This window comes from Biomphalaria glabrata, chromosome 13 (genome assembly GCF_947242115.1).
Source record: "Biomphalaria glabrata chromosome 13, xgBioGlab47.1, whole genome shotgun sequence".
NCBI lineage: Eukaryota > Metazoa > Mollusca > Gastropoda > Planorbidae > Biomphalaria > Biomphalaria glabrata.
In genome coordinates, this window is record NC_074723.1 from 32,246,242 (window position 1) to 32,273,138 (window position 26,897).

Below are 26,897 nucleotides of genomic sequence, written 5' to 3' on the forward strand. Positions count from 1 at the left end.
TCAGTAATAATCAAAATGTTGTGTGCATATATATATATATATATATATATATATATATGCAGGTTTGATTTTGGTCCATACATGGTATATCATTTCCACCATATCTGGAGGCATTCCCCTATCTGCCACCTGGAAGATGAAAACTCCCCACTCGAAAACATATTTATTTATTTATTAAGAACGCAAATACTTTAATATTTAATGTTATTGAAGGCACAAACTGTTCCATTTTATTGTAGATAGAAATATAATTAAAATTTTACAATATGTTGTCATATTAGGCATTATTTTGGGGGAAAAAATATTAAAAGTCTCAAGCCATCTAAAGTTCAATGGCATATAAGTTTCAAAAGATGATACATTTATTTGGAAAAAAAAAAAATACAGTGTCTGTAGGTAACATGCATTAATGTATGGAAGAAAATTTTAAATCAAATAATTAAGTCACTATTTATTTATTTAGGCTTAACATTACAAGGTGGCCAAAGAAAATATGTGGCTAATATTTTTTTGTTTCCTTTCTGGTGTATAAAAGCTATGAATTGTTGCTAAAGACATAAGAGCTATGAATTGTTGCTAAAGACATAAGAGCTATGAATTGTTGCTAAAGACATAAGAGCTATGAATTGTTGCTAAAGACATAAGAGCTACGAATTGTTGCTAAAGACATTTTTATGAACCATTCAAATGAACATCTGCACATAGAAAAAAAGTTGGTCTAGATCTCTATTTTGTTGTTGGCAATTTTTTGTGAGTAGATAACAAAAAGTGTGAAAATCTTTAAGTTATCATTGGACTAGCATCTGAAAATGTAGACACATACAGTAATAGTATACAAGTGTTAACTGTCAACTATTTAAACATACTTGCTTATAACAGAGTAAAAGTAAAGTACCATTTTCAGACCTTGCGATCTAAGGTAGATGATGTAAAGGTCATCTGTTTCTATGGGTGATGGTTAACAAGGGTGTCATGTGGCCAGCACAATGACCAACCACCTCTATTTTACCCAACTAATGGTAGGTACCTATTAAAGTTGGGTGGATTTGGGGGCGTCCTAAAAATTCAAAATCCCAGCCTTCACTGAGATTGGAACCAGAGAACCCTCAGTTTGGAAGCCAAGCGCTTTACCACTCAGCCACCGCGTCCCCATGTTAACAATAAAATAATATAAAACATTATAGTTAAAAATGTCTTTAATGTCATTAATTGCATGGCCAACCTTTTTTTTTTTTATAAAAATAATTTTGTCATGTTTTCAATTGAAAAACCAAAAACTAGGCTACATTTTAAATCATAACCCTAAATTTCTTACACTTAGAGTAGTTAACATATCTTTAGGTCCTAATACTTGTAAACAATGCCATTAATAAAAAAAAAACACTTACTGCTTGCAGAAGTGAACAACTGTATAAAAAATACAATATTAATAAATATATGAAAATGTGCTTTTTACTTTGGTCCAGCAGGGTTTAATTTATATAAAGTTTGTTAGCCATGTATTCTTACAAATGGTAAAATAGTAAAAGCAAAAAAAAACAAAAAACAATGCAATACAGTGGTCAATCAGGTCAAAATATATTTACCTACTCTAACAGCCATCATAATCATTTTAAATTCCATGTCTTCTATCCAGAAAGCTAGATAGACTTTTTATCTTTTCTAATGTTTAATCTCCTATCTCATTGTGTTTGAATTCTTTTATCTGTAACAAACTCACTTTATGTGTTCTAAACTTAGCACAAGAGCTCTCCATCCACATAACTGAGGGAGAATAAAAACTGCATTAACTGACATGAAAAACAATACAACACAACACATTACAACTAATGCCCAAAACACAATTTTTATGATGCCCTCTCTAGAAAGAGCTGTTTTTTTTTTTTTTTTCACCAACCTATGGGGCTATGATGAAGAATACAGTTGACTCTTGACAGTCTGACAGTTACAGGATTGGGAGAGTGTCGGATTACCAAAAAGTGTTGGATAACAAAATGTCAGCTATACCTCAAAGAATTCTAATTACAATGTCATAAGATATTGTCTTAGACTCTGAAGGCTAAAATAAAGAAAGAGCTTTACCAACTTGGGGATAATCACTACAATTCATCGGTTTTCACGTCACCTTCAATAGATTTCACAATATGTTTTAGTTTCTTATCATTTTTCTTGTAACTGGTCACAGGATGCCATAAATCCAAGAAATGACAATGGGAGTTTCAATATGGTCATAATTTTTAATCTTAATGCTATTTCCAGTTTGAAAAATCGTTAGCATTTCCTACAGTAAAGAATGGAAAGTATAAATAAAAAAGCTTTAAAAATAGAATATTATGTCTAGTTTCAAAAAAAAACATTGACATTTAATACCTTTAGAATATTAAAAAGCTTCTAATTGACTCAATTCCCTAGGTGGGGGATCATGCATTAGGGGTTTCATTGTAAAAAATTCCCAGAAATAAAATTAAAAAGAGATAGACATCCTGTTTTCACTCAAAAGGAGTCACCACGCTCTCTTTCTCAACAAGACAAGGAATTTTAAAGAAACTGCTGCTAGAGACCGATGCAGTGGTGTGGTGTTCATTGACACCACATCCTACCACAGTAAAGTCAATTGGGTTAATCATTTTTTGGAAGAGACAATGTTTTAGGCTGATGTTTGACAATTTTTCTTGCCATCGTGTGCAAGACGTAACAAAAACTCCAACGCTAAAAAGAAAATATAGCAGGTAAACTATCAAATAGTAATCACAGCAAGATACATAAGGAAGTTTCACCATATAACACAGAATCAATAGATAAATAGAGGCGAGACGCGCATGTCACAACATGCATGTGCAGCTGATGTATACAGATAACTGAGTGTGTTGGATTAAAAAGTGGCAGACTATCAGAAGTCAACTGTAGAAATAAACAAACAGCAAATTTTAATGAAGCAACTGGTCTCAGTATTAAATTACATGGCAAAATGTCTATATATTGTTCTAAAAAGTATATTCTCCAATGACACCAGACAAAGATGAGGACTATGGAGATGAAAATCATAATTGTAAAGATAACAATGAGGTAACCAAAAGAGTATAAGTGGTTGATAAAAAAAAAATATTCAAATAAAACTGAAGCTAACAATATATTTAAAATAACATATGTACATTGTGCTGTTCAGCAAAAAAAAAAATTAAACATAATCAGAGAATGGAATAAAAATAGTTCCTTCAATTTTATAAAAAGTATTCTTGAAAATACTAGTAAATAATGCACCTATACAATGGAATGATGTCTAAAAGATTTACAACTTCAGAACTTTCTGGGGAAAAAAAATATCTTTAATTACAATATTTTTTTACAAGAATCCAGGTAGCTATGAATTCAATTAAAATCTACTCATCAGCTACCTCAATAAGCTAAGTATAGCCTACATAAGCACAATTATGAACTTTTTAAACACAATAATTATAATATCCTGAGTTGTTCAAATGCTTTGCATTGATGGGTTTTTCTAGAGTTTCTATGTTCAGTAAGGCATGATTCAGGGGAAGCAATTGTAGCTCAAAACAAAAAAAAACATTATATCTCTCTGCTGCATGTATTACATTGAAGGATCAACATCTTTAAACAAATTTTTGACTAATTAATTCTACCAATAGACCCACAAGCCATGTAAGGGACATTATCATCTCCTTTTTTGAAGTAATGTCTGTATATTATTAGATAAGATTAGACATAACTGTATCATTATTATGCAAGGCTGCAAGAGTGATATACTAAGTACCACAACCCCCAGTGGAGAACTAGACAACTGCATTATCAGTGCATTTAACCCACAGAGTAAAAGTTCATCATCCTAGTGTTTAATTTTTAAAATATCAAATACTCTGCTTTTGTATAAGAATTCATATTACCCAATCTATCTAAAAAATATATTCTACATAGCTCTATCATTCACACACAAGTATATGCCTTCACAAGCAGAAGAGACATGACTAAACACAGTCACAAAAAATGCTTTTTAAAAGACCTATGAAAATGCTGTCATCAAATGCATAAATATTCAATAAATTGTTCCTATTAACAATGTAGACTGTAGTCAAATATTAAAACTAAAACAACAATCTTCAAACAAGATCACGCTTTCACATAATAACAATACATAATGCTGCTATTTGAATGCACACAAACACATTGTGTGGGCATCTACTTCTCTCAATAAGAACAAATTATATTTAAAGATTCTATTTTAAAAATGTGATCAACTTCATGAATACAAATCTACTAAAGATACAAGAAGAAAGGAAAGTCATACAACTACAGCAACTGCAGCTTCTTGATCGCTTTATACTGGTCTGGGATTTCCTTCAAAGCATGAAGTGCAAATGATTCGTTGGGGTTGGGCCCTTTAGTCACGCTAGCGTACTCAACAAAGTGGAAGTTATCAAAGTTTCTCTTGGGCAGTTTGTCATCAAATTCCTGGGGGAACAAATATTGTCACACATCAGTAAAAAGTTTAATATAAACCTAAAATATAATCTTTATGCATACAGTGTCATGTAGAATCTATTTTTATGATGTTTGCTATATCTTTAAAGCTTTAAAGAGTTTTAAATTTTTTTTCAACACTGGGGTAGCTATGGAAAGATTTCCATGCTGGCTTTTCAACAATTTTTTTTTTAAAGTTGCTTAAGTCTAAAGTCAAGCTTCCACAATGTAAGGCAGACTTGTTAGCCACTGAGCTAAGTGTTTATAAAAATAGAAGTTTTTATTGTCTATTGTTAGTTTGAAATTTTTAGTAAACAACCAAATTCTCTATACAAGATTATCTCCCCTTAGCCTAGCGGGCCCTACTTTCTGTATATAAAAGAGAAAATTAATTAATTATGACTAATTGATTAAACTTTTTAAAAATTATTTTCTTCGACAATGAATAATTGTGCAAAATTTCAACTTGATCCGAGCTTGGGAAGAGGGAGAAATAATGTTAACAAGATTACACCCAATCAGACAAAGAGTCAGTTAATATAACGTTTGTAAAAATAAAAAGATAACCGCAATAAAACAAAAATAATAAGATCTATCTTAGATCACCAAATAATTCATTATTCACAAAAAAAGACATTTGGCTATACATAAAAGACAGTATTACTTTATATTATGTATCATATTTACTTAAGAAACAATATTTGTTTGTACCTGCATTGTATCCCATGGGCCATCTCCAACTCCTACAGTAATAATAGACAATGGATAGTTTGATGCTTCTACAATGGCTTGAGTTGTGGCCCTTTCATTGGTTACTTGACCATCGGCCACAATTACCAAGATATGATACTTTTTAGGAATATAAAAAACATATATTGTTCCAATATTCCAGCACAATATTTTAATAAAATGGGGGTAAACAGAATTTAAAAAAGGACTGTTTTTCATTGCCTAATAAAGTAACACTTTTTAATGACACATCTGTTTGTTGTATGGAACTCAAGTAGATGATTTTAAAAGTTCATAATTAAAATCAACTGAATTCTTTTTTAATAATTTTTTCCAAATGAATAATTTCACTAAGTATTTGCTTTTGTCTGTGTGTCAAATAATTTTTTTTAGTCATTAAATCCTTTAGGCTCATACCTTTTTTAAAAGCCAGATCAATTATTTAAGCTAAAAAAAAATAAAATATCAGCATAATAAATACCAACCATAAAAAACAAAAAATCTAAATTGACACTACACGACCTTTCACAAGGTATGAAACATATACCAAACTGAAAGTTACAAAATTTGTGTACAGATTACAATTAGAAGTCCTTGTTAATCAGAAATAGAGATATAGTAATGTTTTTTTTTTCTTCATTTAATTGTTTTTAAGTTGTTACTTTAAATTTTTTTGTATTAAAAAAAGTTTTAAAGTTGTTTTGGAAAAATGTAAATTTTGTTAGCCACCATATAGGCTTGGAAAATAAGTTTCTACTTTCTACAATGTTGGTCTGCAAGGGATAAATTTTAGAGAAAAAAACAAACAAATAAAAACTATAAAATAATGAAATCTAATGATTGTAAAAATATAGTTTAACAGTTGTCATATCATTGTTCTGTTTATTTTAGTGAAAAAGAAACAATAATAAAGAGCATAAGATGCGATAAATAGAAACACAAGAGGGCATGTCATAAAAAACTGGCAACACTTACAGAGTTTGTAGCTTTGACAATTTCAATGGCCTGATTTATGAGAGGCGCAAAGTTGGTTGGTCCTCCAAGACGTACTTTTGGTGTCAGCTGATTGTAAATCTCCAAGACTTCTTTAAACCCAGATGGGATGCCCTGGAATGAACAATGGGATATTTTAGTTAGACTGAATAGTTTAAAACATCATATGTTTTTTAAAAACATCCTATGTTTTTATGTTATAACAACATTTACTGATAATGTTAATTAGTTGTTTTTTTTTATCACTACATTTTCTTTCTTTTTTTAACGTTTGCGGTTGAGTTTACAATTCACATTACAATGATGGCATATTTAAATATATAATGCATATTTGGCATATATGTAGCCCACAGTCAGCACTTTGATCATTATTGGTCTAACTTGTTTATAATTTTAATCATTGTCTAAAGCATTCTAAAAATTCATCTTTTAACTAAGTGACTGTTTCATCAAAATTTTACGCTAAGAAAACTTTCAACTAAGAATAGTTATGCAACATATAATTTTAAAAGTTAATAAAAGTAATTATTTTTCTAAATTGTAGCAGAAAGACCTAAAGATTATTTATTTGGCATTCTAAGACTACTGCCTTTCAAGACGGTAAAAAAAATAATACAAAGAAGATATGTAAAGATAATAAAGTTGATTAAATTTACAAAATGTCTTTTTAAATAAGGTAAATTTATAAGAGTATAGAAAATAATACTAGCAAAGTGATTGTGATATTCAGTAATTTGTGTATTTAGTATGTAAATATATATATATTCAAGCATTTTGTTATTATAGAGCCCATAATGAACAAGTTAACGCAAAGGCTTTACCCGCTTTGTTTAAGTGATATTGGCTGTTAAAAAAAAAGGTTATGAAATAATAGATGCTCAGACGATGGCATTGCTATCTACTGTGCAAAGTGGAATAGCTAAAAATAACTTGATACTTGATCTGTTGAGTGACATACATCTGTCTTGAGTTGAAACACAGAGCGATCTTTAGTGTAGGCATCACCAAAGCCAAACGCTGGGATGGCGCCATCACTGTCAAAAGGTTCAAGTGTCTCTCCAAGAGTGGCGATGACCTAATTAGCAAAAAGAGTTTTTCAATTACAAGTTTAATAGTAAATTTTACATTTTAACATATTTTTATTTGGAGGCGCAGTGGCTGAGTGGTAAAGTGCTTGGCTTCCAAACTGGGGTGCTATAATTCGAATCCTGGTGAAGACTGGGATTTAAAATTTTGGGCTCTTAGGGCACCTCTGAGTCTATCCAGCTCTAATGGGTTCTTCTTACCTTATATAATACAGACGTTACTTCAAAAAAGAAGATAATTATGTCCTACGCTTCATGCATATTAACCAATGACTTAAATTCTGCCAAGTCACTGGTTTTCCTGGCTAGCTCAGGCAACCCATTCCATGCTCTAATAGCACTAGGGAAGAAGGAGTATTTGTACAAATTTGTCCTAGCATATGGGACGAGGAATGTGCCTTTATCTTTGTGTCTTTCAGAGTATTTTATTAAATTTTGTTTTTGTATTTGAAGATTATGGTTCAGTGTTTTATGTATAATTGCTACTTTACTTTTGAGTCTTCTGTCTTGAAGGCTTTCTAAATTTAGTGATTTTACTAAAGGTGTTACTCTGGTTAAGTGTGAATATTCGTTTGTTATGAATCTCACAGCTCTATTTTGTGTCTGTTCCAGTTTCTTAATGTTATCTTGAGTTGAGGTTTCTGACATTAATTGGGGAAAAGTAAAGGCAGTTGGTCGTTATGCATGGCCACAAAAACAGATGACATTTACAGCATCTGCCCTATACATCGCAAGGTCTGAAAGGGGATTATTTAGGAAAGCCTGTCAGTTATGTGATAATGACTTATTTTTTAACCAATGATTTTTAATAGTTACTGGCTCTCTTTGCTAGAAACAAAATTTACTAAAAACAATATGTTTGAAAAACAATCTAAATAGAAGTAATATCTTTGTTCCCTTCTGCATCACTGTTGCTCTTTCTACTTTCTACACTAAAGTTTCATATTTGCCTACCTCTGAGGCAAGATAAATATTATTACTATTATACTTATTTTCATGTGAACTTGTATATCTATGTCATAACATAACTGATTTATTGAAACAGATAATCGCAAATAAAAATCCAAGAAATACTTACACTTTGATAGGGATTCAAGATCTTGTCACTGATTTCATGCAGACATTTTCCCCCAAATGTCTTCTTCCCTTGCATATAGTTTGATCCAGTATAATCTATCCCTTTAAAAGAACGAAAATATAAATAGCTTAATTAGAGCTTTATAAGCCTGTGTGTATATTTTCGCTGCTACATTTATCTATTGCTTTTTTTTACAATACCTCTATTTAACTCATAACTTCATGGAGCCTAGAACCTTATGGTGGGTGGAACCTGGACACGGATCTAAAAAATGGCTCTAATGATTTTCCTAGAAATTCAAGGCAGCATCTGCACCATTACTTTATATTACATCCTTTAAACTTCTTCACTTTCTTGCAAAAAGGTGTGATATAATCAAATATAACACATGGAAATTTAAATATAGTCAATGGGTCCATAATCTAGTTTTTAGATCTATTATATCTAGATTTTAGTGAATCTAGATTCTAAGATATAAATAAATAGATCTAGATGATCATGATATCAGGTAAAAAAAACACGCTTTCATACCAGTGTACTTTATTGCCAAGAAGAAAAACGATCTTGCACAGGAATACAAAATTAAATGTGTTAAAAAATAAAAAAATGGATGGCAAACCATAATACCACAGTATTTTTATAATAACAATCAAAATAAAGATGCATTAATAAAATAATGGTGAGATGTCAGATATGGTATACAGAAGGGGGTGTTCGATATGGCAGCTTTACTCTAGCTCTAATAAATGTAGATCTAGGAATATTAATTTTATAGTTAATTAAATTTTTTAAAAAGTGTATATTAATAATTATGATAGGGTAATTTCCACATTCAGCTTACGACAGATACGTAATTATGTTACCAATGGCCTATATAATAATTTTTCTTATAGTAGTCTAGTACATGTGTATAGTATATGAATGATTAACTTTACTTAATCTTACATTTAGATCTAGTTAGTTCTAAAATAAATTAGACAGTCAGTACATTGATTCATTGATTTATCAACTTATGATTACATAATAACATTTAAATCTAGATCTACATACCAAAGATAAGATTACAAGACTCCAATCCAGCCTTCGCTATAACAGCGCTGACTTCATCAAGAGATGATATTTGACTTGCTACCTAAAAAAATATAGATCTAAATATAAATTAGAATTAGATCTAAATATAGGTGCTAAGGAGCAGCGGCGTCACTATGGGGTGCAGGGGGTGCTGTCCGCACCGGGTGACACCCATTAGGGGGATGACACCCAAGTGAAAAAAAAATTGCACTTTTGGAATAACTGTCAATTTTTTAAAAAGTGCCAATGGCTAAATATTGGAACTTGTTATTCACACTTCATAAATAGATCTATATATATTTGAAAAAAAATATTTCGGGTAAACATATAGTCAAATAGATATATACAAATAGTCCAAAATAATAAAGCGTACTTTATATCAAAAGCAGATGTGAAACCTTACTTTCAGCTGTATATTAGAGCTGCATGTATATAAATACTTCTTTGATTTTTTATTGGACTATTAAAAATAAAATCGTAAAAGAAATTAATGTTAAGTGATTGATATGTTTTCAAGTTTGAAATCCAGAAAAGGAAAAAAACTACCCATGTAACTAACTTAAGTGTCTTAAGGTTGCATTGTTGCAAAATTGAACTATCGATAAATTTTAAGAACTGAACTCGAATCATTTTAATTTTATAGTATACAGTATAGCTGTTTAACAATCAATTAATGTAGTTAATTATAAATATGTCAAGTAGATGTCTGTGTATTAATCACTATTAATAATATTATAATAATTATAATATTAATTATTATTATATGGCTAAAAAAAAAAAAAAAAAAAAATTCTGATGGGAGGAGTCTCAGGAGTGGATCACACTTTACCTTTGAGTTGACTGCACCGGGTGTACCCACCCTAGTGATGCCACTGCAAGGAGTTATAGTCTAGATCCAGATCTGAATGTCTAGAAGTAGATCTAGATCTAGATAGACTAGACAGTTTCTATTTAGATTAATACTAATAGACATAAATTTCATATTTTAAGGCATATGTTAATTAATTCAATAGGAATGATTTCCCCTAAAAAGCTGACCTATATATCATAGATACATCCAGTCTTATCTCTAGATAGTGTAGTTAGGTTACATTATACTATAGGCTATAGGCCTTTGACTGACGGTATGCATACAAAAAGACTATAAAATACACATAATCATGTTTGTCCAACCTCTGAAACAGATTTCGACTTGAAAAGTTCGTACAAAGATTCTGTTCTTTGAGTCTGAGCAAACAGAGGTTTTTGTTTCTTTGGTCGGATTGTTTCTTCTGTCACTTGATTGATAAATCGCCTTTCTTCTGTAGCTGGGTATTTATCTAAATAAACACAAAGAATTCATATCAGCAAGGAACTGACTAGAGTCTAAATCAATAATAATTTAAAAGTATAGGCCCTAGCTACTATTGTGTACATAGAACATTTACCATAAAGGGGGCATGTTTGTTTGTTTTTTTTATTCAAAACGTAAGCCTAAGGACCCAAAGGCTTAAATTTGTTCTCAATAATAAATTTCTTTGTATACCACACAAAAAATAATTTTTTTAAATGTAAATGTTTTCAGTGAATATGGAATATAGAAAAAGGAAACAGAAACAGACCAAAGAGACAGGCAGAGAGACAAAGACAGACAAAAAGGCAGACAGAGACAGAAAGACAAGCAGAGACAAAAGACAGGGAGACAGACAAAGAGACAGACAGGCAGAGAGACAGAAACAGAAGGACAAAGAGACAGAGAAAAAGGGCAGCAAAAACAGAAAAAGAGACAGAGAGAGAGAGAGAGCAGACAGACAGATAGACATAACTAGACAGACAGAACGGGAAACAAAAACAGAAAATAAGAGACAGAGAGAGAGAGAAACAGAGACACAGAAAAAGATACAGTAACAGGGATGGAGAGCTTCAGAGAGACAGAGAAAGAGAGCAGAAGGAAGAGACTAGATCTATTCACAAAACATAAAATTACTTCCCATATTAATAAAAAATACTTCGACTCGCTAAACATGAACTCTGAACTCTCACCTTTAGCCTCCTGGCGTTTTCTCCTATTGCAATAGATCAGTAACAAGATAAAGATGACAGTAGTGACTATAGTCAACAGAAATACACCGGAATCCATGATTCAACAAGAGGGGAGGAAATATCCGCAGAGTTTAATGAAACTGTCAATAATAGGCAACTGTAAATCTTGGAATAAACTGCATTTGGAAAATTTGTTAACATAATTAGTTACATATCTATATGCTAAAAGATACTTATTGATATATACAGGGCTTATTTAGTGACGGTACGCGCCGGTACGGCGTACCGGCACCTTTTTTGAAAAAACTATTATTTTCTTGTATTTTAACATATAGGCCTATTATTAATTTTTAGTGGTTAAAACTTACGTAATCAACTACTGAGTACCGGCACCTAATCACTGAGTACCGGCACCTATTTTTTTTTTTTTGTACAAAAAAAAAGCACTGGATATATATAATTTAATCAATCTTTATATCATGTCGTTCCCCTTCTGGTTTCTTGGCCGCTTCTGTGGTGGTGGGTAGTTGGGGGGGGGGGCGATTACATCTACTGCCCTCGCTACTCTAGACTTTTGAGTGGGGGAGGGGCGGTCCAATTCTAAGAATCACAGTGTGTGAATAAAATTAATTGAGTATCTTTATAATATAAGCTACTTATTGATATTTGAACCCATTTGTATATTCTGTCACCACACCACACTCTAATCTCAAATTAAATCATTAGTAAATATACAATGAAAGAGGGTTGTACCAGGTGGAAGGTACGATAGTTGTAATCACTCCCTCCCCAATGAGCAGACAAATACTTTTTCTTGTGTATTATAGTTAAGAAATTACAAAATTTGTACCCCAAAAATCTGTCACTAAAATAAGTTATATATGCTATAATTTACATTCTTATATCGAGTTGCCCCAACCGATATTCTTTAATGTCAAATGCAATCATTGGCAATAATTATAAAAAAGGGGAGAGGACTCTTACATGATAAGCGTTTCCCCTCTACCGGCCCGACGAAAACATGGCGTTTTCAAAACAGAATTGTCAAATCGAGTCTATGTAATTGCGAATGAATCTAAAATAATTATTTAAAGAATATTTTTTGGCAAATTTAGAATTCATAAGAAATTTTGAAGTATAAGAGTAACAATTGAGATGAGTTCTGAAAACAAATATATTTTTTTCTAGTCGCATTTTCCCAACCTTTACTGAATCTGGGAGATTTTTCTATTGTATAAATAACTTTGGGACTATAACTCGCAATTCACACCTCAATCCTAAAAAATTTTTAAAAATATATTTAAAAAAAAGAATAGAATCTAATTGGTCTAGTTTGTTTTTTTTTGTCACAGAGCTTTGTATTATTGTTCTGTGACGAAGTTACAAGCAGACGTATTGAACAAGATTAATAACTTATATATGAATTTTATATATATATTTTTTTTCGAAGTAATTTTTTTTTTCGGCGGCGACCTTCTAAATATGTGGAACACATCTGTTGTATTTGCAATGTAGTTAGGGGCCTATAAATTTACATTATAATTTTTAAAAGTAAAAACATTATTGAAAAGGTTCTTACAAAATAGGAATTTTATGCGCACCAAAACAGTCGAATATCTAAAGGGCGTTTAACCATCGTTCTGTTGGCTTTGTATTCTGACCAAAAATAAATAAATAAGCCTACTACAAGAGGTCTCTCTTGACATGAAGATAATTTTACGATAAGTACGCGTAATAAAGATATACTTACACTACTTGCATCTCAATAGTCACTCACAATTTAGTATCAATCATTGCCCTCACTTTAATTTACTAAAATTGATCTGCCTTTATTAAGAGGATGAATAATGAGATGTGGATGTCATAAGAATGCGTTTCTGGCAGTGAAGAATGCAAGAAGACGCTTGGGGTCGGGGCTCCTCCCCAAATCCTGGTGGAGGAGCTTACAGCGCTCTCCCAGACACCCTAGCTGACAAGAGAAGGGCCACCAACGTGAATTTTTGGTTTTGCCAAAGTTTGAGAAACACTGCTCTAATTGTAATATGGCCACTTTTTGTTATTTCCCTTCACACACACACACGCGTATGCGTATATATATATATATATATATGCGTTTATAGTTATACATAGGGTTAGGGTTTACCGGGCGTTAGGGTTAGGGTTTGGAAAAAAATCGCCCCCCGCCCCAACTCCAAAGTTCTGGATCCGCTAGTGACATACACTACGGACTTCGCCGTGATCTAAGAACATTCAAGCCAAATTTTATCAAGATCGATCAAACGGTTTTGATTTCTGTAAGTAACATACATAAAAACATTCATACATAAATACTGTTACGTCTGGCGTTACGAGACTCTTAATCATAGACCAAACAGACCCTTCAATAGTAGATTATGAGAACTTTAATCTTGGTTCAAAAAATAATAATATGTCAATAAAAAAGTCTAGTTTACGTTACTCAATCCTCACATCTTTTTCTTTCTTACTCTTTCAACACGCATTCGCACCAATCCACACACATTCTCCTTACATTGTGATTTATATATTAGATTACTAAAGGCAGTGTTTGGTGAAGTGGGTAGTGAATGAGTGTTGGGCAGTGTACACTTCTTCAGGCCTACAACAGATGCTTATCTTGCAACGTATTTGTCTTGCGGGTAGCTCTGAATGTTAAGTGGATGGGTGTACGGTTAGATTGTAAGGTTATTGATTTACTTAAAACTTAGTTGGATTTAACTAAGGATTATGTTGAGGTCATAGCTTGGTTTGTTTTTTCTTTATAAACGTCCAAAACAGTTCACAGCGAAAAGAACAAATTTACCAGTATTTCCCAAACTGTGTTCCGCGGAACCTTAATGTTGTGGAGTCCATGGGGTGGTAGCGCCGCCTGGCCTCCCTTAAATCCGCCCCTGATTACGCCTCTTTGAGCAAGCTACAAACATAGTCCAACTTGTATTTTCTATATTGCTTTTGGTTCTTGAGATCTAGGCCTACTAAACGCCTTAGACGGGAGGACAGACGAACGAACTGCACAAAACTAATAGCGGCTTTCCCCGTTTACGATGAATCTTTTACAACTGTGTATTACACCACGTGACATTACACCACATGACAGAACGTTACTCCCATTCATAACACGTACACCCTTTACGAAAATGTGAAACTAGTAGGCCTATACTCTATATGTAGAGTATAAAATAGTATCATTAACTCTTTGACTCCGCAATTATTTACCACATTCTGGTGGAATCAACGCTGGTATCGTCAGTTAGGAGAGAAAGAGTTAATGTCTTCCATTAGTATACGCCTATAATGAGCTAACTTAAGCATGTTCAAAAAGTGTGATACGTTATAAATTACGTCATGGTGAATGTATAACGCAACGTTTTCTAATAGATTTGTAAAAAAAATAAAAAAAAAATACGAATGACATTTAGGCCAATTAATTTAAATCTGTCTTTACGAAAGTACCTTAGTATACTTGACCTTTCAATGCTTTAAATGTAGGGCCATGCATGCATGTATTCAAACATAACTTTCTTTCAGTTTCATTGTTTCATTTAACACTTTCATTTGTTCTTGAAAGCATAAGGCATTCACAGTTTCGTTGACTTGTACATAGAAATCATTATATCTTTAGACAACGGAAATGCCCGTTAAATTAAGACGAGATGATTGTAGGCAGTGTTGCCAATCTAGATATTTTAAACCTAGATCTAAATTATTCGTGTGATTTTTAGCTTATAGCCATAAATTTAGCCACTTAAGCAATGCCAATGAAATCTATTTTTATTTTATTTTCTGCATTTACTTAAGAATTAACTCATGAGAAGGGCTACTAGTTAATTACTTCGATAGTTCGTGGAACCATTATTCAAGTTTAGGAAACATGCTTAGCATAACAACTGCCCTTCTACAATAAGTGATCCTTGAATAAGTGATCCTTAACATTGAGTGGTTTGTCCTAAGTGTTAAAATCTAGTTTAAGAAAATTCAACTTACTGGTACTGAAACGTATATAGGTTAATGGAACCAGGGCCGGCCTTAGGCCACTGCAGCCTATGCGGTCGCAGTGGGCCCCGCGCTTTCATAGGCCCCGCGCTAATTCTAAGTGTATATTATTAAATTAAACCATTATAATGTAGGCCTATATAAAATAACAGGGTTTTTGCGACCTCCTGATTTTCCAGGGCCTCTAGGAAATCTCACGAAAAGGCAAAATATACGATAAAGTCCTGAACATTTTTTGAATTATTCAAATCTCCTAAAGAATAGACGAAATCGACATTTTGGGGTGCCAATAAATAAAAAGTGGCATTGCGAGCTTTCATTTGATAAAAATTTATTGCAAAGACGAAAGTAGGCCTATTTTATAATTCAAAAAAAAAAAAAAAAAAATTGACATTATGCTTATCCCTACCCAGACTAGGCCCCGCGCGATTCGTTTCGCATAGGGCCCCGCAAATGCTAGGGCCGGCCCTGAATGGAACCGTGATACGTGCAGTTTTCCTTGAAGACATGCGATTGTTTCTGCAAGAAGAAGAGTAGGACTATTGTGTGGCCAGTAGGATTCAACTAACGTCAAATGATGGTGTAAGTGGGGAATCCTATTGCGTGGTTTGTCCTAAGTGTTAAAATCTAGTTTAAGAAAGGTCACTGGTACTGAAATGTAAGTTTTCATCTTCAGACCTTCCAAACCAAGGGGCAGACGATGTAAAGCTTATTTTTCTATGGCAGACGATGTAAAGCTTATTTTTCTATGGCAGACGATGTAAAGCTTATTTTTCTATGGCAGACACAAAGCAAGAGAGAAAACTAAACTCACTCCACTTGCGCTGCCTTCGAAGGATCTTGAAAATAACATAGAAAGAAAGAGTGTGTAATACTCGCGTGAACGGGCCTTCCCAGCATCTTTACAGTCCTCAGGCAACGCCGCCTGCGCTGGCTCGGACATGTTCGCAGGATGGAGGACAATCGCATCCCGAAAATCATTCTTTACGGGCAACTCGCGTCTGGCTCAAGAAAAACTGGTCGCCCCCACCTCCGTTACGTGGATGTGATAAAAAGGGATTTAAAATCAGTGAACATTGATACTGACCATTGGGAAGACATAGCTTTAGACCGCACAAGTTGGAGAGAGACGGTGACCAAGAAAGATATGGATAGCGAGAAAACATGTGTCTCAGCTCTTGAAGAAAAGCGTGCCACACAGAAAATGGCCGGCTCCTCTACCACTAAAGCGAAAGCCACCTTGACCTGCAATATATGTGGACGGGAATGTCTCTCCGAAATAGGGCTCCACAGCCACATGAAAAAGTGTTCAAGATGAACCATAGTCGTTCTACGCCTGAAGGAGGCCAATTTATATATACATGGGTCCATCACAACGACCACGATCAGCCTTTCTTTTCTTATTTAACTCTTTCTCTCCTAATTGACGATACCATCGTTGATTTGACCTCATTAAATTAAATTAATGTTTGATTTCATAAACTTGACTTTGTGTTATAGAAAAAGAGTATGCATTCCCCTTGATTTCTAGACCAAATAAAACATTTTCTGATAACAAACTAGAAAGTTATTCAAGCTTAATCATAACAGGGGAAAAAAATACAGATGAGAAAATGAAGAATCCCATCGGAAAGTGGAAAATAATTACGGAGAGAAAGGGTTAATGCCAGTTACTCTCATTACAGTTGGGGGGGGGGGAGGGAACTCCAGGTACATTAAGAATCCTGAAGTTCAATATTTCAGTCTTCATGGATTTGAACTTAAGACAATTCGCTTTGCCACTCGGCCAGGCGTCTCATGACAAGCAAGTTAAGTGAGACTAAATTATTTCAGCGTTATCTTCACCCTAATAGAACAAAATATGAAGCTCTCTTGTCTTGAAAATAAACTCAATGTGATATAATGTTAATTGTGTTATTAAACTTTAGAAAGCTATAACTAGCTATATATATGTAGCAAGGTAGGCCTACTTGTTCATTCCCAGTGCACCAAATATTTTTATTATCTCATTACATTTGGCTCACAAATCCAGTCTGGCAAGACGTTTGGCTTCATTCATAAAGTAAACATTTTTCTTAAAACACGTATGCCTATTTATCTCATTGTTATGTATATAATCATGGTACACGGATACATGACATATATGCATAAGTAGATGACATTGACATTTAGAGGCACAAAGCTCACTTAAAAGTAATTTTAAATTTTAAGCCGGGCGACAAAGGAAGTTTGAAGATCAATTCTAATTTATGCCACGTTTGAATCTTAAAATGGAAAAGTGAGATTGAAAATCCTGTTTCACGGTGGCGTTCTTGCTGCTCATAATAGATAAGCATGGAACGTATAATAGCATTAGTGCTACCATTGTATGTTCATGTTAAGAAAGCTTATAAAAAAAATATTGACATAGGCCTATTGTTTGCATTGTAACTTTAACCTACTTACTCTCTGCCCAACCATAAATCAAACAAGGTTTCTCTCCTACTATCACAACGCAAACTAAAGATGTATTTTAATTGTAGCCATATAAGGCTTTTCAAGAATTTTAAAAATATTAAACTCTCAGAAAACTAAAAAAATGTTAATTTTGACCTTAAATAACTAAAATATATTGTAACAACATTATAGTTTTTATTTCAAAATATTAATGACAAATTATCTCCCGCTACTTATTTTCACATCTACCGTAGTTAGATCAGTGATTAACGTTTGTTAGACAATGAGGCAAATAGACATTCGGACACTAGACCATTTGAGTTTTAAAAAAAACTTGACGGTTAATGTCAGATCTTCCTAGTTGTTTTATAGCGGGCCTGCTTTTTTTTTTTTTTTTCACGCAAGAGACTTCAACCGAGACCATACGTTATACAAGGCCTCAACACTGACCTTCAACGTCACAGCCTGTGGGAAGCTTAGCCCAATAGCTTGTTGCCACGTCGTACAGATCTGTGAGCTATTGGTCTAACAACCTACATGTTTCGATGTTGCAGGTCAGTGTTCAGGCCATCTATATAGACTGGTCTCGCTTCAACAGAGCGATAAATCGTCTCCTGGGAGAAACTATCCTGGCATACGAGAGACTAGTCTAGAATTGTACTGGCTAGTGTCTTATCTTATTAAGACTAAGACTAAGACTGCTTTGAGTAACTGAAGTTCCTCTCGTGAGTGTGCCACTACCGCTGCATCATCTGCGAATAACATATCTCTTACGATGGTGGTTCTGATTTTAGTTTTGGCCCTCAGTCTGGCAATATTTAGAAGTTTGCCAATTAAATCTGGAATGGAGATAGATGCCTTCGGTGAATTTGTCAAACGCGTGGTGGATTAGCAGTGAAAAGAGTATTTCAAAGAGGTTTGGGGCCAGGACACATCCTTGTTTAACTCCGCTGTTTATACTGAAACTTTCGGAGCTTTATTGATCCTTGTGGAAATCTGTTGTGATGACAAGGACTCTTTTCTCATTTAAAGACAACACAACAGAAACATACACATAAATACAACAGACACATCATAAAGAGTTCATTCAGCGACTACACACAGGCATCTTGGTCCTTTTTATGTTCCCTGTCTTGTTTGACAGCAGTCGCCCACTTAGCGACGACTCCATGTAGTTATGATGGAGCGGATGGCTGTTGTCCAAGATTTTTTACGATTTTTCTAAGACATTTTTGTTCAAAAAGTTGTTTTAAATGTGGTAGTGTTGTGCGTGTGATTTTCGATGCCCTTTTTATAATGTTTTCCAAGCGGCGCAACAGTTTATATGAAGCGTTGCCTTGCCAACAAGTTATTCCAAATGTTATTAGATTTTGCATTGCCGCGCCGTAAAAATGATCTAGGATCTTTTTTTTATAAAATACAAACGTTACTTCAAAAAAAAAAAAAAAAGAAGAGGATTAGGTCTTCTTCAAAAGAACATTTCGAATTTATCTTATTGCAGACATCTCTCAGTATGAAGGTTTCTACTTAGGAGATGAAACGAGGTTACTTAATTTCGTTTCTTAAAACATTCGCAATATTATTGTTTTTATTTGATTAATACTCAAATACAGCAGAACTATTGCCTTTGAAAAAAAAAAAATCGCCTGCGCCTCGCTCCCCTCCCCAGCAGATTGCGTTGCGCCAAGGAGCGCGCCCCAGAGTTCGCATAGGCCCTGGGTATGCGCTCTGTACTGTCTTCTTGATGGTTCCAGGTTCGATCCTTGTTCTGCTTGAGCCCCACCCCACTCCATTCCGTCCCGAGGGAGGATTGGGCTAGAATCTAATAATCTTCGATTCTGAAGTAACATCCAAGCCAAGTTAAAACAAACAAGTAAGTGATGCCCAACCTCGTTCGGCTAGGGTGCCATAAAAACTTTGAATAAGCGGCATCAGCCGCATTCCCCGCATGATAGAATCACTAGTGACCTAATCCAATGGAAGCGGGCATCTTCAGCTTCATTAGGCACTGTGGTCTGGAGTTTCGATGGGCCGCATAACTACGCCTCACGGACCGAATATGACCCGCTTGCCGTAGATTTGGCATCCCCGATATAGTATGTTTTTTTGCATTAAATGATTAGGCTAAATCTGGATCTTCATTCTACTCTTTCTATTTCCATTACATTTAGACTATGTGTTCTATTGCAGGTTCAAAGTTTGCTCAAGTCGAAAGCCTCCCCATTAAACAGAAGGGGAAAAAAAAAAAGGGGGGGGGGAGGGAGGAACGCTAAAAAAAAAAGTATAGATGTGAACAACTGACACCAAACACAGCACAATGACGTCATACGAAACTCTCGCGCGGTGACACTGCTAGCTACACAGTGGCAGTTTAAAACGACCAGTTAGTTGTAAATAAGAGCTTTACAATATTTATAATAAGAATAGATTATAACACCTAAGCGTGATCTTTTTAAGCGGATGTTATTATGATTAAGTAAAATATAGAGTTTTAATGAGAAAAAAATGCATACGTGTTCCTTTAATCCTGTTCGAATAATCTGCGGCCCAACTTGCTCTCATTCAAAGGGGGTAATCAAAACTGGGTTTCCGTGTGTCAACTACACAGGTGACTGACTACGTGAATATTTTGATGAGTGAAGGGCTAGGCGAGGAGCTGTTTTGTGGTGTATGTGTGTGTGTGTTTGTGACCGTGTGTGTTGCGTGTAACTATTATGTACGTGTGTTGCTCGCATCCCCATTTAGATTAGATCTATAATAGTCAATCGCGCTAACAGTACATAACTTGTCAAATAATAAAGTGGCTTATAAAAATGGTTGTATAGTGTTTAGCGTAAATCGATGTAACAATTGCTGAATTAGGCCTGCTTACAGATAACTTAAAAGGGAAGGAAACTTAACACATCATTCGTTACTCTTTTCTCTGTTCCATTTATAGTTTTACAACTCTGCCCTGCACCGGCACTTATGGTGCGCAACTGAGCACTATTCAACATTGGACACGAACAGACTGTTAATATAGAGATAAACCTTCTTTTGGCCTTAGCGACTACAGAGAAACCTTCCATAGTGTCCAGTACAGCAGAGGTTCTCAAACTTTTTCAGCTCATGAACCCCTTTACAAGCCATACAATATTAGCGGACCCCCGACGCAGCCTGATTTGTCTGCCAAAATCGCATATTTCTAAAGCCGATATATATATATATATATATATATATATATATATATATATATATATATATATATATATATAGAGAGAGAGAGAGAGAGAGAGAGAGAGAGAGAGAAAGAGAGAGAGAGAGAGAGAGAGAGAGAAAAGAGGAAACCAAACTTGCAGATATGGTAGCAATTGATCGGTACAATATCTTCACTTTGTAAACAAGTATTTCCAAAAATATTTGAGTCTAATCGCAGACATTCAAGGATTTTCTGACTAAAAATATTTTTTTTTATATAATTTGTTCTGAAGTTCTTATAATATTGAAATAACAGATACGCTAATTTACAAGGTAACGTAAGACACTGCACTGAATGACTTATTCTCTATGTCTTCTGACTCGGAGGCAAGGTCTTATACCAACCTGCTCTAGAGTGAAAGATGAATGGAGAGAGTACAGTACAACTGACATGAGATGTGGATCTAAACCAGTGATTCCCAAAGTGGTCTATATAGACCCCCAGGGGTCTACGAAGACTTCCAAGGGGTCTACGAAAGTGAAAAAATAAATTGGGGTCTATGAGATGTCCACGGGGGTCTACGATAATAGATTTTATATAAGCATGTCTTAACTTTTATTTTTCACATCCCATTAATGTGATTATTTCTTACACTAATATATGATTTGTCTTTAGTCAAAACTTTAAATATTTTTTGCTATTCAACAGAAAAAAATTGTTGTATTAAATTTCATTACTTATTTAAATAGCTTAATTTTGTCTACATGTCACTAATGTTTAACAAAATGTAATGTAGATTGTACACCATTGATTATTTAAAATTGGGATTCATTTTTTCCTTGTCAAACAAGCGGTTGTCTAAGTGACTTTTTATGACAAATGAAACTTATGCAGGAGTATTATTTGATATGATGACACTCTGAGATAAAGTTCAGAATAGATCCTCAAAATCTCTCTTCAACATCATATAGAGGAGATAATGGTTAGTGAGTCTCTTACAATATCTCTTTCATCATCATTATCTCATTACTTATAGCCAAATACAGAAAGCACTATCAGAAAACAACTTGATTTTACCAGCCGTTAAAGTTATTTTAAAAACTGTTTTACACAAACCAACATCTAATATTACTAAAATAATTTATTAAAGCAATAATACACTTCAAGGGCACATTATTTTTGTGAGTTTTAACATTAAAAACTTCTTTTTGTAATTTTTTGCCAACGAGATAAACAGTTTGGGATCAGCGGCGTCACATAACTAATGAGCCCCTCCTGTCCGAAGCTTACTGGTTTAGGCGACAGTTACTCACCTTCGCCCTCTTCTCCTGTTAGTAAAAACAGTTCCTCTGACCCAATATTAGAGCCACATGTGAAAGATCAAGAAATACTGCTCTTCGCGAAAATTTTTACAATGATACTTAAGGCTATTTAATTAATTAATTAATATTTAATGTTTGAAGGACTACTTCATAGAACAACAAATTCCTATCTAAACATAATATCTGTAGCAACCTGCAAAAATAAAAGCATTTTCAGAGTGTTTGGTGATTTCAGTAATACATATTCATTGTTATTTTAATTGGTTTTAATTTGAATTTTATCAAGAAAGATCTCTATAACTTAATGTTAAAACTCATAAAACAAATGTGCCCTTGAAGTGTATTATTGCTTTAATAAATTATTTTAGTAATATTAGTTTTCGGTAGCTTTCAATTATTTTTTTTCATTCATTGACTCACTACAGTTAGAAATTAGTTTTAAAAAATTACAGTTGATGAATTTGCAAAAAATTATAAAAAAAAAACTATGCTAGCTATGAAGGGGGTCTACCGAAAACCAGAAAACATGGCAAGGGGTCTACGAGACAAAAAGTTTGGGAACCACTGATCTAAACTGTCATCGTTTTAATAAATTTAAATTACAAAATAAACAAACACATTTCGCTTACAGCATACGTATCTATTTCTCCAATCAAATTATCCCATAGATATGTATCTGCATTTTGAACATTTCTGTCATTTTTTTAATGAGAATTATATTTTCATACAGTTTTTGGTTTATAGTTTATTCAATATCTTCATCTATTAGCCACTAATGCCTAGCTTAGGCTTAGTGTTTTTTTTTTCTTTTAAATTTTAAATTATGATTGTATTTTAAGTTTGTCACTGTTTATTTATTTTTAAATCAATGCCAGCTGCAACCAATATTAGCTGTGGCTTTATAGAATATTTCTTCCATTACATGATTCCCTGAGGCATCAATATTAATTCTTTCACAACTTCACGCCATTTTTCTTAGTTAATGGCTGCTCTCTACGACTCTGTAAAAAGTTGAGATCATAGACATATATATATAGACTGGACGACAAAGAACAAATTATTATCGGAAATATTTGGGAAAAGATAAGTTTGTAGATCCACATCACAAACCTATATATATTTGCCTATGTCTATGATTGTAAAACAAAGACAAAATATTGGGAATATGGCAGTTTTGCACTTTTCAAAACTAAAGATCAAAGGTATATATTGGCTGAAATGTTAGTCCTAGAATTTATAGCTCAATCGCCGCCATTTTTTTTTCACATAGATATAGTACATAAAACATATTGACTCCCCCCAAATAAAAATAACTTCCTACTTCCAGTCTATATTTATTTATGTCTATGGTTGAGATTCAATTCTTAATGTCAAATACTTTGACCTGTTGAATAGTTTTGTAATCACGTTTGATTTTACAACAGAAATTTATTTACTGTGACCCTTTGAATAGTTTTTGTAATCACGTTTGATTTTACAACAGAAATTTATTTACTGTGACCCTTTGAATAGTTTTTGTAATCACGTTTGATTTTACAACAGAAATTTATTTACTGTGACCCTTTGAATAGTTTTTGTAATCACGTTTGATTTTGCAACGTTAACCTACTTTGACAAGACTGATTCTGAGCAAGTCACCTCTTTTATTATGTTCTATGCTCTTTCTGTACCTCAGATTTGAAGAATTTCACTTTCCATTACTTCCTCTTTACCTGTCTATTGGTAGTTGTCTTAGCTTCAATTAGGCCTACTATTAGGTCTAATAGACAACTACAGAAAATGATTCGACACCTAGGCCTATCTCGCATGGAGGAATGGGATGACCTATGCCAAAGGCGGACCATTTTTTTGTTATTGCAAGCTTAAAGACAAAAACACGTAAGAAAGGTGCCCCCCCCCCCCAGAATTGCTATCAATTCAGTGACACCTCTGCCTTAACTGGCAACTGATGGTCTTTGAAAGAGACAACTTAAGAACTATCACGGTGGTCGTGGGACATATATTTGGGACCCAAAAGAAAAAAAAAAACCTTGCCGAAGACAGACACAGAAGACGAAAAGAAAACTTGAATAGACCCCCGGCAGACCACGGCTTTGTCTACATCAGATGAATATGCAGGTCGCAACTGGGTTTGCGTGATCATGTGAAATACTGTCACTGTAGGCCTACTTCATCTTCAGACACGAAGACAATGACTTTAAAACAAAACAAAAACAACAAAGAAATAACATTTAAAAAAAACAAAGTGTAATTATATCAATTAGTTTGGATCAGTTTTAAATAGATATTGTCTAAAAATAATCAATCTGTGCGATTAGAAATATTTTTATAAGTTGTTTTTGTTTTGCTTTTAGCTTTCTCAATGCGCTCCCTATCACTTGTCTGGACAAATTGGGAAAAGGGAAGGGGCTGGAAAGAAGGGGGAATCAGCATGAATGTTACCGTGATTGCTTTTAAAATGCATTAAAAAAGCACAATAATTATTTACCAATAGTTAATTAACTAATTGATTCTGGCTTTGTCAGATATAATAAATAATTGTGCAAAGTTTCAACTTGATCCAAGATAGGGTGTGGGAGAAAAAAATGAGTGCCAAACTTTTTACCAGACAGACAGACTGACACAGACTGAGCTCTGTAAAAACTATTAGTAGATGTCGTGAAAAAAAAAAAAGCTTCATTGATAAAATAAAATCGTGTTGTGCTAGAGCTAAATAACGTAAAGATTAAAGATGTCCAAATAGATGAGGGCAAGGCCCGGGGGGGGGGGGTCACTTTCCTAATCTAGAATCTAGAGACCTAGTTTTCTATGAAAAAAAAAATAAATTTTAAACATAAACTACATTGAAATGTGGTGAGATTGGAAAGAACACTAATCGCCTGAATATGGTTAAATTTGAAGCCAATCTTGTGATTTACGATTCTGTGTTCGAAAGTTGAGAAAAGAAAAAAAAGGTTGACCTATTTAGACAAGGATGTTGATGTACAACAGAAAGTGTGCTTTGAAAACGCGTGTTCCCTCCGGGAGGGGAGTGCCTCTATTTTACTAGTACTCCTGCTAAACAATCCAGCTTTTATGGTTGCTATAAACATTCGATTCAAATTAGTCAAACACTTGTGGCCCGGGGGCCTTACATTTACTGCTCATGCAGGGCAACCTAGGCAAACTAGGCCTTCAATTTGAAGGGGTCTCGAACAGGACTCAAAACAGTTTTTTTTTTAAAGAGAACAATCAGCGAAACGCCTATTGTTATTATTAGAGTACACTAGCCTGACAAAGTTTTAAATTCATTGGGTAATTTTAGTTTTTTCGTTGTTTATTTTTATTTTTCTACTTTATTTGGGGGCCACCAATTGTCTAAAGCTGAATTTGGCACATGTGTCATTGGCACACTACATCCATAAATTGTCAAGTTCTTAAGAACTGATCAGCGTCTGTTTCACAACCATTGAGAGAAAAACGTTTCCAGGGGCCGGAAGACATTGAGTCACGGGTCGGGCACGGATATGGCCCGTTTGCCGTAGGTTGGGGATCAGTAACAGAAAAGGATGACGATCTATCGAGATTCAAACTATTTCTAAGTGGAGGTAGCATCTATCTATCTATCTATCTATCTATCGAAACATGAATAAATTAAAAAAAAAATTAGTTAATAAATTATTGGTAAATAATTATTTTGTTTGCTATCGAATAAGGGAAATAAATACTACTTATTGAGAAATGTGGCTGTATAAAATGTTTGTAAAATGCTTTACATATTTCGGATGCTCCTTCAGAGTTGAAGATAGTTTAGTTCCTAGTCCAAACCTCCCGTAGTACGACGGGGGTGGGAGCGGGCAGGGTTTGTACCCGAGACCATCGATAAATCCAAACGACAGTCCAGCGCGCAAACCGCACGACCAGGCATGTGGAGCTATTTTTCTTTTTTTAACATGCATGACAAGATTGACCTAGGAACACGAGTAGGCCGTAATCATCTTCTTTCTTGAAGTAACGTCTGTATTTTATAAGATAAGATATTTCTTATGTTACATTTTGTACACGTTTTCTTTCCCCCACTTCCCTCTCTCGGATCAAGTTGAACTTTTTCATAATTATTCATAATCGATGACAATACACGAATCAATATAAACAAATTAGCCTGATTGTTAATCAATTAGTGTTTCGCATCTACCGTTCCTCCCCCCCCCCACGGGTTGGGGACGATCCAGTTGTGTCCACAATTGAAAGTTTTTGAAGAAAAAAAAAATATCTGTATAATCTACGCTGCTTTTTTTTTTTTCAATTCTGTTCAACCCACTTTTATATCACGTGACACCGCACTCTAATCTCAACTTCAATCATATGTAAATATAAAATGAAAGAGGTTGGTCGGTACCAGGAGGGAAAGTGGGAGGGTGGTGGACGTAACTCCCCTCCCCCTTTTTTTCAAAGGTAAGGGTCTGCACGGGAAGGGGGCAATTACTTCTACCACAACTAAGGGAGAGATTGCACAA

At 34.0% G+C, this 26,897-nt stretch overlaps 1 protein-coding gene across 3 annotated transcripts; it reads right to left on the bottom strand.

The window, feature by feature from the left end:
* Nucleotides 1-529: 529 nt before the first annotated feature.
* LOC106057378 (copine family protein 1-like) lies at nucleotides 530-20,540 on the bottom strand. 3 transcript variants are annotated; one of them, XM_056007482.1, is made up of 9 exons: nucleotides 20,415-20,540; nucleotides 11,455-11,594; nucleotides 10,606-10,751; nucleotides 9,412-9,493; nucleotides 8,362-8,462; nucleotides 7,136-7,273; nucleotides 6,181-6,312; nucleotides 5,188-5,325; nucleotides 530-4,467 (listed from the first exon to the last, which is right to left on the bottom strand). In XM_056007482.1, exons 2-9 carry the CDS (start codon nucleotides 11,549-11,551, stop codon nucleotides 4,306-4,308), a joined length of 996 nt encoding a protein of 331 aa, XP_055863457.1. In that variant the 5' UTR covers nucleotides 11,552-11,594; nucleotides 20,415-20,540; the 3' UTR covers nucleotides 530-4,305. The 3 variants fall into 3 exon arrangements, with proteins under 3 accessions (XP_055863457.1, XP_055863456.1, XP_013070002.2); XM_056007481.1 differs by having other exon boundaries at nucleotides 11,455-11,630; nucleotides 20,415-20,539; XM_013214548.2 differs by having other exon boundaries at nucleotides 7,157-7,273; nucleotides 11,455-11,630; nucleotides 20,415-20,538.
* Nucleotides 20,541-26,897: the final 6,357 nt, after the last annotated feature.

Bases quoted from the DNA above. Each gene is read 5' to 3' on its own strand.
- LOC106057378 (XM_056007482.1), bottom strand. From the start codon at position 11,551: ATGGATTCCGGTGTATTTCTGTTGACTATAGTCACTACTGTCATCTTT. The intron at 9,494-10,605 runs GTTGGACAAACA...ATATTTTTTTAG, and splicing joins AGTCGAAATCTGTTTCAGAG to GTAGCAAGTCAAATATCATC. The intron at 7,274-8,361 runs GTAAGTATTTCT...TTTGCTAATTAG, and splicing joins TCTTGAATCCCTATCAAAGT to GTCATCGCCACTCTTGGAGA.